The sequence below is a fragment of the Chiloscyllium punctatum genome, chromosome 48 (assembly GCF_047496795.1).
Source record: "Chiloscyllium punctatum isolate Juve2018m chromosome 48, sChiPun1.3, whole genome shotgun sequence".
In the NCBI taxonomy this organism is placed as follows: Eukaryota; Metazoa; Chordata; class Chondrichthyes; order Orectolobiformes; family Hemiscylliidae; genus Chiloscyllium; species Chiloscyllium punctatum.
The window spans coordinates 62,301,878-62,315,450 of record NC_092786.1 but is presented as its reverse complement, the minus strand read 5'-3'; the positions used below and the strand labels follow the sequence as shown (position 1 = coordinate 62,315,450).

General features: G+C 41.4%; 1 protein-coding gene across 6 annotated transcripts in view; it reads right to left on the bottom strand.

Moving 5' to 3' along the window:
- Window positions 1-13,188, bottom strand: part of mtfmt (mitochondrial methionyl-tRNA formyltransferase) — a 153,823-nt gene extending 140,635 nt beyond the window's left edge. For all 6 annotated transcript variants that reach the window (XR_011955973.1, XM_072565467.1, XM_072565463.1 and 3 more), the window contains exons 1-4: window positions 12,876-13,188; window positions 11,973-12,188; window positions 6,160-6,282; window positions 686-788 (exon numbers count right to left, since the gene is read on the bottom strand). Coding sequence is in view for 5 of the 6 variants with exons in the window: in XM_072565467.1 (XP_072421568.1) it covers window positions 686-788; window positions 6,160-6,282; window positions 11,973-12,188; window positions 12,876-13,081 (648 nt within the window). In the remaining variant the exon portion in view is untranslated. The remainder of the gene's footprint in view (window positions 1-685; window positions 789-6,159; window positions 6,283-11,972; window positions 12,189-12,875) is intronic.
- Between the last annotated feature and the right edge of the window lie 385 nt (window positions 13,189-13,573).

The following is a 13,573-nucleotide window of genomic DNA, read 5'->3' as shown; positions in this document are numbered from 1 at the left end:
TTTCTTCAGCCAGAGAGTGGTGGGCCTGTGGAATTCATTGCCACGGAGTGCAGTGGAAGCCGGGACGCTAAATGTCTTCAAGGCCGAGATTGATAGGTTCTTGTTGTCTAGAGGAATTAAGGGCTACGGGGAGAATGCTGGCAAGTGGAGCTGAAATGCGCATCAGCCATGATTGAATGGCGGAGTGGACTCGATGGGCCGAATGGCCTTACTTCCACTCCTATGTCTTATGGTCTTATGGTCTAAACGTTTAGCTTTACTGCAGAATTTGGAAAAGAGAATTCTATCAGAGGGACCAACTTCTTACCATAAGATATTTTAGCTTCAGCTCCACGCACAAGATAACTGTTCAGTTGTATTAATATCAATATATTATCTGGAAACCTGGAAATTGCTGACAGAGGTGAATAAGGAAGCTTTTACAGATCATCCTTTAGTCTATTGTGATGGGACATTGTTTGCTATAAATAAGCTAATTTTACATATGTATTGAAATTAAAGGTATTGAAGTGAAAACTTTATCTGATGCAATAAGCATTTGTTCATCATTTGCTGAACGTGAGTGCTTTGTGTTGTTAACAAAGTCTGTATGACTATTCTTCTGGACTTTGAATTACCATTAGCTGCTGTAATTTGGCTATATTATGGTTCACCTTCTCAAGTGCACAAAGTGCAAATCATGTACCATTTCAGCCCCTGTTTCTGCCAAGATCACTCCCAATTCATCAGTGGTACATCTTGGAGGAACAGCACATTCCTGCTGCATTACAATGGGACCAACATCGAACCTAAAAGTACAAAATATCAAAGTCACCCACAGAACTACCAACAGACATGAATGTATTCACTTTAGCACCTCATTGAATATCACGTTGCTTGCATGTGACAGCTCTTACTTAATCAGCTAGGAGTAGGTATATTCTGGCACATTCAACAGACTGTGGTGATGGCCAAAATGTCACCCATCAGCTGTCGAGCAGCGTGTTGAATTTCCCCTCCTTCAAAATAATTTTCAAATGAGAGTCATATTGGGCTCAGAACATTAACTGCATACCTTTCTCCATAAACACTGCCTGAGCTGCTGAGTTTCTTAACAGTTTCTATTTTCATTACAGTTGAATTAAGACAGGGCTTCACTGGACTGTCGGGTCTTAGGACCTTAGAGAAAGAATCCTGTGCAGAAGAACTGCCAACCAATCAAAAACCAGCAACACAGTATTGCTACTGGTGGAGCAGTGGCTAATCCTGATACTACACCCATCTGAGGGCCAGGATCAGGTCAGAGATGAGTGGTGACGAGAGTTGGTTATGTGGAAGGCAGTCTGTCAGCAAGGGCAGTGGAATGGCTGTCAACGGATAAACTGCATCACAAAGCCAGTCCACTTGATCAGATACCAAATGCATCTGAACAAACACCTTCCTCCCTGCTAGCCACCTCAACAGGATTTCAGGTTATCCCTACGATGAGTCCCCATACACAGATGAACACCAGCAATGGCAGGATGTGACTTTTGAGATGGCATGGAATGGCCACTTAAGGGCTTCAACTGGCAGCAGGGTGGGGAGAAGGGTGTTCTCCAGATTAAGTGAACCTCCCCTAATAAATTTGTCTCAGGGAAGGTATCAAACTCAGCCCCATGTACGGAGTTGCAAGTTAGTTGGAAAAGTAGAGATGATTTAATATTACACAAAAACAATCAGCGCTGGTGCTGACAAGACTGGAAATTGTTTATTGTTAAAAGATAATGTTCACAGCTGAAGACTGATCTGAGGCCCAGCATCACAATCATTGACAAGAACCTTCATGGCTGGAGACTTTCCCTTAAGATTAAATAAATAAAGTACACTGTCCACAATAAAACACATGATTTGATCTGAGGAAGAAGCTCACTGGGTAAAAAACAGTATTTCTAATTTAACACCAAGGTGGATTGAAATCTCAAATATGCAAATTCATTATCATGTAACAAGACATTGACACAACCTAACTTGAACCTCTGCTGTAACTTATTAGCAAACTGTTATTTATATAATCTTTCTGAATTGAACTGCATAAAAATGAAAAACAAAAAGGGACAGAAGAAAACCATCTGCCAAAATCGTGGAAAGGCACAGAAAGACTGACATTAAAGCAAAGAGACCATTTTTGAAATTATGCTGAGACAGCTGGGCTACAGCACAGCATGAAGGACATGGACACACTTAGCCATTACTTAGTGTTAACATATGCATTTATAACTTAAATGTTGAGGTACAAAAAGTGAAACTACACATTCACAGTTTTCTCCTATTTTCAAGGAGCAATATGAAGGTTTGAATAAAGATTTACCTGTTTGGGAGCCACATAACCCCCCACAGAAACAAATCAGCAGTTTATTGAACTACGCTGTAACTTCTATTATACCTGTGTTTAGGCATACATACGCAGTAACATATAATCTTCAGTATATTACAGCAATCGTCTCAGTGACTACAACAGAGTAAAAGTAAACATAAGAAATTGGGAAAAGTTATTGACCACTATGCCTGTTTGGTCATTCAATACATGTTCAACAGATCTAAATGTGGTCTTAACTCAATTTTCCTATTGCTTGGACTGACTGTATTTCTTTTGCAAGAGTGTTTTAAATCTTTAATTTATGCAAATCTAATTGAACTATATTTAGTTTGCAGTTGGCATTAAAATGTACTCGACAGTCTAAATTCATGTAGTTGCAAACTTGGAACATGTTTATTTTCAAGGGCTCCACTGAAAGAGCAACCAATTAAAAAACAGCTAAAATCGGATCCTTCACCAATTCAGATGGGCCTTTTATTTTGGGCCTGTGTTGATATGAAGTACCCAACTTAGTGCAATTTAGCACTCGAGAGTGTGACTTATGCTCTATGCTCCAAGACGCAGTTACATCCTTTAGTTGAGGTCATTCGAACTTATTCTGAGATCAAGGACAGGAAGAAGGTTATAGGTGAAACAAGTATGGGAACGCAAGGGGCAACGCTCAAGGAGAAATGTCTTTGATTTTATTCAACAGTTGCATGGTTATTGCAAGTAGTGTGGATAAGAGCAGAGACTACGGGGAGAATGAGCTAACTGACTATGAGAGCATGATCCATCAAATTGTGGTGGGGGGGGGGGGAAAAGAAATAGGAACATAGTTGTTGAGGGATCAGTATAATTAGGGGGGATAAATACTATTCTCTACAGCTGTAAACACAAACCCCAAAGGCTGTGTTGTCTGCCAGGGTGAAGAACATCTCATCAGGCTTGGTGAGGAACTTGGTGAGGAGGAAGGGATTCAGTTGTCATCACTCACATTGGAACCAACGACACTGAAGAACTAAAAAGGAGACTCTGCTTTAAGATTTTGAACAGTTAGCACTAAACTAAAAAGCAGAATCACCATGGTTACATTATAGATTAACAACCAGGAAGAAGGAACTGAGGACGTTGTCGCTAAGTTTGCAGGTGACACAAAGATAGCTGGAGGGACAGATAGTGTTGAGGAAACAGGGAGGCTGCAGAGGACTTGAATAAGCTAGGACAGGGCACAAAGAAGTGGCAGATGGAATACAATGTGAGAAAATATGGGGTTATGCATTTTGATAGGAAGAATAGAGACAGACTATTTTCTAACTGGGGAAAGGCTTCAGAAATCTGAAGCGCAAAGGAACTTAGGAGTCCCAGTTCAGGATTCTCTTATGGTTATTTTACAGGTTCAGTTAGCAGTTAGGAAGGCAAATGCAATGGTAGCTTTTATTTTGAGAGGGCTCAGCAGGGATGTACTGCTGAGACTGTGTGAAGCTCTGGTCAGACTATATTTGAAATTAGACCTTATCAAAAGGAAGGAACCTATGGGAGCCCAGAGAAGGGTTACAAGAAGGATTCAAGGATGACAGGCTTGTCAAAGGGGAAGGAGTTGAGGAATCTGGGTCCACACTCAATGGAGTTTAGAAAGATGAAGGGGAGGTCTCATTGAAACCTATAGAATACTGAAGGGCCTAGATAAGGGGATAGTAATGTTTCCACTAGTAGATTAGATTCACTGCAGTGTGGAAACAGGCCCTTCGGCCCAACAAGTCCACATTGACTCTCGAAGAGCAACCCACCCAGACCCATTTCCCCTCTGACCAATGCACTTAACATTACGGGCAATTTAGCACGGCCAATTCACCTAAACTGCACATCTTTGGACTGTGGGAAGCAACCAGAGCACCCGGAGGAAACACACGCAGACACGGGGAGAATGTGCAAACTCCACACAGCCAGTTGCCTGGGGTGGGAATTGAACCCGGGTCCCTGGCGCTGTGAGACAGCAATGCTAACCACTGAACCACCGTGCTGCACTATGCCGTAGGGGAAACTACGATCTGAGGGCACAGCCTCAGAGTGAAGGGATGACCGTTTGGAACAGAGATGGGGAGGAATTTCTTCAGCCAGCAGGTGGTATATCTGTGGAATTCATTGCCTCAGAAGGCTGTGGAGGCCAAGTCATTAAGAATTTTTATGACAAGGTTAGAAAACTTCTTGATTAAGGGTATTAAAAGTTACAGGGAGAAGGTAAAAGAATGAGATTGAGAAACATATCAGCCATGATAGAATGGCCTAATTCTGCTCCTATATCTAATGGTAATGATCTCAGATAATCAGCTGTGCCATGGGCAAACTGGCATAGGGTAAGTAATGGGATCGAAACAAAACAAGGTAACTATATGCCAGTTAGCTGAAATTAGGAAAATGTGATAGTTGATGAAAGAGGATGGAATAGCAGAGCATTTATAAATATGTAACCTAAATCAAGCAGAGAAAACAGCTTCATATAGGGGAAATCATAACTGACAAATTTATTAGAATTCTTTGAGCAGGTAAAAAGATAAATAAAGGAAAACCAGGGGATTAATCTGTTTGGATTTCCAAAAGTGTTTGAAAAAGTATTTCAAAGAAGGCTGCTTAATCAGATAAGTGCCCATGGTGTTAGGTGTAATATATTAGAATGGATAATAGATTGGATAACTATTGGAAAATAGAGTTGGGATAATTGGGAACTTTCAAGCTGACAATCTGTAAATAGTGGAGAGCACAGGGATTATTTACAATATAGTTATTTACATTATCAATGCAGAGAATGAGGGAAGTGAATGCATTATCACCAATTTTGTGGTGACCAAAAAAACAGTGGGAAGACAAGTAGTGAGGATGACACAAACATTCAGTAAAAGATGTCGACAGGTTAAATGAGTGGGTAAAAACTTGGCAGATGGAATATAATGTTGAAAAATAAGGTTCTGCACTTTAGCGAAAAGAAGAGTTAAATATTCCTTAAATGGAGACTGCAGAAAGATATAGCACAGAGGATACGTGGATCCTCATGCATAGATCGCAAAAAGCTAGTATCCAAATTCAGCAAGTAATAGGGAAGCAAATGAAAGGTTGGCCTTTATTTCAAAGGGAATGGAATATAAAAGTTGAGAGGTCTTGCTAAAACTGTACAAGGTACTAGTCAGATTACACCTGTGAACACTTTCAGACCACTTACGTAAGGAAAGATATACTGGCATTGGAGATAGTCCAGGCCAGATCTTTGAGGTTAGTACCAGGGATGGAGAGACTATCTTATGAAGAGAGGTGGAGTAAATTGAGTTTGAACTCAACGCAGTTTAGAAGAACGACAGAAGCCTTTATCAAAATACATAAGATTCATAGAAGGCTTGACAGGGAGATGTGCAGAAGTGTTTACCCCTCGTGGGAGAGTCTTGGACCAGAGGGAATAATCTCAAAGGATTGCGTAACCAATTTGATAAATGAAGAGGATTTCTTTTTTTATGGAATTATTTGCCCCACAGGGCTGCTGAGGCTTGGTCACTAAGTATATTCAAGGTTGAGATAGAGAGTTTTAATCCGTAAGGCAGCAAAGGGTTCTGGGTCAAAGGCAGGAAGGTGGAGTTAAGGATGATCATGTCAGCCACGATCTCATTGAATGAAGGAGAGTCAAAAGTTTGAATTGTCAACTTCTGCTGCTATATCTTATGAATATCATAACACTCAACTCCCTTCTGTATCAAATGCAGTCAGTCAAAGCAGAAAAATTAAATAGATTCTCAATGTTATTTGATAACATTACAGTTCAGTATATGTTACTTGCAGCTTCACAAGCCTGATACCTTGTTGGCCGGATCTGTATAATAGTCACCCCTGTCACCTGATCTCCATGAATCAGTGTGTGAAAAATTGGAGCAGGGCCTCTCCACCTAGGAAGGACACTGGGATGTAGGTTCAATATTCCACTACACACAAAGAGAAAGATAGATTAAACAATGGACACAATCAAATTTGTGAATATACTTATAACTTTAGGTTAAAGGGCAGCGACAAAATATAGTGCAAGTGGAAGTCACAGAGGTGGTTGTGCAGGGGGCCAGGGTGAAGAAAGAGATAGACACACAGACAGAAAGACAGATAAACACAGACATTTCGGGTCGCCACAACACAAATTGCAAAACAGCTTTAGATCCAACCTATTAAGATCATATGGATAAGGCAGAATAGGAGACTGCTTAATTGCTCATTGACTGCCCCATCCTGTCCAATCACCTCACCCACTCCAACCTCTCACCCTCACAACGCGCAGCCTCCATTCCAACCCCAATCTCACCATCAAACCCGTGGGGCGGAGGGAGGGCCTTCGTTTCTTCCTCTCACATTGTCCCAACCAGTACCCTTCCACCAATACCCTCATCCGCCTGGCTGAACTGGTCCTCAACCTCAACAACTTCTCCTTCCAATGCTCCCACTTCTTCCAAACAAAGGGGTAGCCATTGTCACGCACTTGGGACCCAGCTATGCCTGCCTGTTGGTCGGATATATGGAACAGTCTATCTTCCACAGTTACACCAATACCACCCCCCACCTGTTCCTCAGTTACATCGATGACTGTATTGGCTCCGCCTCGTGTTCCCACAAGGAGGTTGAATAGTTCAGCAACTTTACCAACACATTCCACCCCAACCTCAAATTTACCTGGACCATCTCGGCAACCTCCCTCCCAGTCTTGGATGACCGATTAACCACAGACAAAAACTACAAGCCCACTGACTCCCACAACTACCTAGACTACACCTCCTCTCAACCTACCTCCTGTAAAAGCACCATCCTTTATTCCCAATTCCTCCACATCTGTTCCCAGATGGCTTCCTTCTTCCACAATCATATCTTCCCTTCCCATGTGGTTGACGATGCCCTCCACTGCATCTCCTCCACTTTACACACCACTGCCCTTGAACACCACCCCTCCCAACGCAACAAGTACAGAATGCCCCGGTCCTCACCTTCCACCCCACCAACCTCTACATACAATGCAACATCCTCTGCCACTTCCAAACGGATCCTACTACCAGATATATATTTCCCTCTACACCCCATAATAGTTCCCTCTGCGACTTCTTCATCAGGTCCATACCCCACTCCAGGCACCTTTCCCTGCCACCGCAGGAACTTCAAAACCTGCACCCACACTACTCCCCTCACCTCCATCCAAGGCCCCAAAAGGGTCCTTCCACATTCATCAGAAATTCACCTGTACCTCTACCAATGTCATCTACTGCATCCGCTGCACCCGGTGTGGTCTCCTCTATATCGGGGAGACAGGACACCTTCTTGCGGATCATTTCAGAGAAGATCTCTGGGACATTCACACCCACCAATCCCACCACCCCGTGGCTGAATACTTCAACTCCTCCTCCCACTCAGTCAAGGACATGTAGGTCCTGAGCCTCCTCCATCACCAAACCGTTTACCACAATACGCATGGAGGAGGAAAACCTCATATTCAGCCTTGGAACCCTACAACCACATAGGATAAATGTGGATTTCAACAGCTTCCTCATTTTCCCTCACCCCATATTATCCCAGTCCCAAGCCTCCAACTTGGCACCACCCTCCAGACCCGTCCATCAGCACCCCCCTCTGACCTATCACCTTCTCCCTCATCTTAATCCACCTTTCCCAGCTACCTCCACTCAACCTACCCCCCTCCCATTTATCTCTCAGCCCTGACCCACAAGCCTCATTCCTGACGAAGGGCTTATACCCAAAATGTTGATTTTCCTGCTCCTCAGATGCTACCTGACCTGCTGTGCTTTTCCAGCACCACACTCTCGACTCTGATCTCCAGCATCTGCAGTCCTCACTTTCTCCATTTAATTGCTCAAGTCTGCTCTGCCATTCAATAAGAACCTGGCTGGTCTGATTCTGGCCTGAGCTCCAAGTTTCCACCTAACCATGATAACCTTTGGCAACCTTATTAGTCAAGAATCTGTCTACCTCAGTCTCAGAAATATTCAATGATCCTGTATTTACCACGTTCCTAGTGAAGATGCACCAATGACTAATTGGAAAGAAACTGTCTTCATTTCCATCTAAAAATACAGCATCTTCCATTTAAAACTGTTCACTCATTCTAGTATCTCCCACAAAGAGAAAAATCCTTTCTTCACCGACCCTGTCAAGTTCCCTCAGAATCTTATAATTCTCTATCCTAGGTGTCAGACAAGAGAACCTTCTCTGAAGTATTTCTAATGGTATAAGATAAAAGTATTGTATATAAAGTCTCCTCGATATTCTGTGTAATAGAAGCAAAATATCCCTCTTTTTATATTCCATTTGTATTGCAATTAAAACAACATTATATTTGCCTTCCTGATTGCTTGCTGAACATCCATCCTAATTTTTCTGCTGCATGCACCAAGACACTCAGATCCCACAATTACTCTGAATTTTGCATCTCTGAATAAGATGACATGTTTCTGTTCTTCCTGCCAAAATGGACAAGATCTGTTACGACACACAGTAAACTCTCCTGCTTAATTTAAAACCAACAACGCAGAAAAGTTTTATCCTGTGCAGAAATCTGTGAAAATTCGAAAGGCCGATAACTAGTTCAAGTAAAAATTAACTTTATTTCTTAAAGGATAACAGAGAATAATTAACTAACAACTATTTACAAGTCCTTACTCTAATCTATCTTTTCCCTTCCCTTCTATAATACTAGTCCAATAAATCTCAATTATGATCTACAAAACAAAACTTATCTCAAAACCAGGCAGCTTTCATTCTTCTCTATATTTCTGTCTTCTTTTTAGGGATTCTGTTTCGCAGGTTACTGATCAATAAAGGTAGTTTCAAAGAGAGCTATTTTTCAGGCGGTCTTTTTAACGTGCTGGTAGCTTGGCAGTTCTCCTCTTAACTAACCCAAAGCATTGGATTATGTCATTGGCTTTTAAAGATTGTTGATATACTAAATTCAAACTGGATTGGAGTTTGATTTTTTTGGGGGGTATAATCTAAACTGATTGGCCTAATTTGAATCTATTTTGTTGTTTCCAGGCAACCAACTACCCTAGCTATCCCAGTAGCTGGAGCACGTTACTTATTTTTCAGAACACTTGGTGCTGTCACTGCTAGCTTTTAACTTTCTTAAAAGTACAGCATACCCACATCTTCATAACAATCTCATTTAGGCACATTATACTCCATCTGTCAAACTTCTGCCTGCTCACTTTGTCTATTGTTAGAAGTCTCAATGATTTTTCATTATGTTTAATTCTATTAACAATTTTGGTTTGGAGATGTGAACTGAAGATGACCTCCGGACTGCAAGCAGAAACTTGCGTTTAAATAAAAAGGAACAAACAAGCTGTTGTTTGTTTGTGAGCCAGACCTGGACATTAATTATTAGTTGGTTCTTGATTAAAGAATTCTACAGACTCTTCGACACCACATTAAATTTAATGTTTAACTAAAAGGCAGATATGTGGTCATTAACAAAGTCAGTACCTGGGAACTGCTGTCAGCAAGTTCAGGAGGGAACATGATGGTCAGAGGTAGTGGCTCGAGTGTTTGAACTGGATTTTGGACTGCATTTCAGGAAGGAGGAACTTGGTTGTTGGTACTTAGCATAAAAATTTGAAAGCTCCGTGCCTAACCTCCCATCATTAATTTCTATTCTTTGAATTTCTAGTAACCAAGTTAGCATCATAGAATCCCTACAGTGTGGAAACAGGTCCTTCGACCCTCTAAGGAGTTTTCCACCCAAAACTATTCCCCTGCCCTATTAATCTACATTTACCCCTGACTAATGCCCCTACACATCCCTAAACATTATAGGCAATTTAGCATGGTTAATTCACCTAATCTGCACGTCTATAAATTATTGGAAATGGCTAGTGTCAATTCAGCTAACCTGCTCATCTATAAATGAAGGAAAATGGAGCACGCGGAGGAAACCCATGCAAACATGGGGAAAATACGTAAACTTCACACAGACAGCTGCCCAAGGCTGGAAATGAACCTGGCTCCCTGGTGCCATGAGGCAGCAGAACTAACCACTGAGCCACTACACATAATATTAAAATGTTCTCATAGAAATTGAACAAAATTGACATTAATCAATGTCTTCAGAAAATCAACCAAGAAGCATTCATACATTCCCCATGGATCAACACATCTTGAAAACCACTTAAGTAATTGAGAGTTTTGAAATGGTCTCTTTTTTTAAAATTGATCTCTTAACTTTGTTTGTTTCCCTGTCTTTTCTGTGAATTGGGCCAAAAACAAAGTTTATTGAGTTTAAATCATACTTTAGATTACTTTGTTGTTTAAATTTGCTCTGTTAAAGATACTATATTGTTAATAAATTGGGCGGCACGGTGGCACAATGGTTAGCACTGCTGCCTCACAGCCAGAGACCCGGGTTCAATTCCCGCCTCAGGCAACTGTCTGTGTGGAGTTTGCATATTCTGCCCTTGTCTGCGTGGATTTCCTCTGGGTGCTCTGATTTCCTCCCACAGTCCAAAAATGTGCAGGTTAGATGAATTGGCCAAGCTAAATTGCCAGTAGTGTTAGGTGAAGGGGTAAATGTAGAGAATTGGCATGGGTGGGTTGCCCTTCGGAGGGTCAGTGTGGACTTGTTGGGTCGAAGGGCTTGTTTCCACGCTGTAAGTAATCTAATCTAAATTGTTCTTTTTTTTGTTTCAGCTACAACCCTGCTGTCTAGAATCGATTATTCACAAAATCTGAGATTGGTTATTCAAACTAAAAGGGATTTTAAAAAGTTCTAATTCTACAGTGTTGCAGTTGCAGAGGTAAGGAGGTTGATTTGATTTTGCTGAACGTGTCATAACATAATCTGCATTCCTTTGCTCATTTCCTCATGTCGCCTTCATACCAATGTGTGCTGTCTGTAAATTTAGCAACCACATTTTCAGTCCCTTCATTTTATTAATTGAGATATTTTGCATACAGCTGAAGTCCAAGCACTAATCCCCATGGCACTCCATTGGTCACATCTTCCACTTCACGTACAAGCTCTCATATGACATTAGCCATTTCCAATAGTTTATAGATGAGCATATTTCATAAAAACTCCATAATAAGTTAATTTTCCCGTTGTTTTGTTCTGGAGAATATAACTATTCCTTTCTTTGTTTGCTGAAAATGCTGCCTTGTATTTTCAATTACAAGGAAATATCAGTGAGAGAGCAAAGAGCTGGAGGATGGGTAAAAGATGAAATTGTTTGCTTATGGAGGCAAGGGTGGACAGCACAAGAGATATAAATACAAAATCAAAGGAATCCAATCTAGTAAATTCAAATTCTGATTGTATCGGTGTCTTATTACTAAGTCTCAAGTTACACATAGCTGAAAATATGTTGCTGGAAAAGCGCAGCAGTTCAGGCAGCATCCAAGGAGCAGGAGAATCCTGAAGAAAGGCTCATGCCCGAAACGTCGATTCTCCTGTTCCTTGGATGCTGCCTGACCTGCTGCGCTTTTCCAGCAACACATTTTCAGCTCTGATCTCCAGCATCTGCAGTCTTCACTTTCTCCTCAAGTTATACATAACAATATTCAGCTTGTTGATGTTGCCATTTGGAGAGTCTTTATTGTGACTGATCATGGTGTACAAGAAATAGTTACTCACTATGGGAATTGCTGTATGAGCGTGTCACTGAGTAGGTTCCCAAACGATACAATTATGCCAACGTCAAAATAATCATTTGATGCGAAGTAAGGCCAATCATGAACTGGAATCTGACTCATCAAGGCATACTTTCTCACAGGGAGTTCAGCAGATTTAATAGCAGGCAAAGTAACAACTTCCAGCTGTTCTACTAGCATCTTTCCAGTTTTCAAGAATCTACAGAAAAAGAAATCAATGCATCTCAGTATTAATAAATCCAGTTCCAGAGACCAGATGCAGTACAGAAAGCAGCCTTCAAAGGAATAAGGAGTTAACGTGCAACACGCACACATATACATTTATGGGGTGAATTTGTACTTGCAGAGATACATTGTACTTTGCTCAAAACTGCATGAATTCATGTAAAACTCCTGTTATTTCACTTTTTAGATTAGAATCAATCTAAACATCATGGCATAGACAGAGAACACAGGGGGCTAACACCTTCAACATATTGTCTAACACCAATTGTTACAGTTAACCTGAGAATGCAACTTTTAAAAAAATTTTGTGATTTACACATGAAAGAAATGAAACTATCATGGTCTTGGAACAGATGAAAGATTCGACAGACAATCAAAGTATTTTTCAATGTATAATTTCAGTTACATCACACTGTAAACTTTTGCTATAAATTCTATGCCTTACAATTGTGTCCTCCACTACCACCTGATGATGGAGCGTCGCTCTGAAAGCTAGTGCTTCCAATTAAACCTGTTGGACTATAACCTGGTGTTGTGTGATTTTTAACTTTGTACACCCCAGTCCAACACCAGCTTCTCCGAATCATGACTGTTATTTCTGATCATACCACCATCCAGCTCTTAAGATTCTCTGAACTCTAATCCTTCATCCTGTGTTTACCTGGACGGATGCAGTTTCTCCAATACTCGCTGAGCAAACTCGTCGGTTCCGAAGAAGAGAATCCTCCAAGGAGGCGCGGTTCGGACCTGCCGACGGCGGCACTCTTTCCCCGGTTGAGCTACCGGTCTTCCCGCGCAAAACAAACGATTCGCTATCTTCCCCATGCGAGGGAAAGTGCAGGCCAGGCCTAACGCTGGGCTCCACATTCCCACGGCACAAAGACAACAAGATCGTGATCGTGATCAGGCTCCAGCTCCGGCACCACTGAGCGCCGCCATCTTTGCTACAGGTTACATCTACTTTTTGGTCCTTTCCTCTTGTGCTTCCGTGCTCGCCCTGAGCTGAAGATAAAGGTTCCGGGTAAATGCGGGTGAGTTGTGCTGCAGTTCCATGGACATTTCTGGACGTTGGGCCGAGACCTACAGCATTAGGCTGAAAGGTGAGGAGACAATTTGTACTCTACAAAAACCAAAATAAAAATAGAAAATACTCAGTAGGTTTGATGCCGTGATCCATGTGAATACCAAGTGCCTGTTTTAATAATGTATTTAATGGGATAATGTTGTAAAATCATATTATTGGGCAGATAATAGGGTTTCACTGTAGGGAAACTTTGAAATAATACTTATATATCAAAAATATTACACGCAGATACAAAATGGGTAACTTGTAGATATATTTGGATTTTTAAAAGGCAT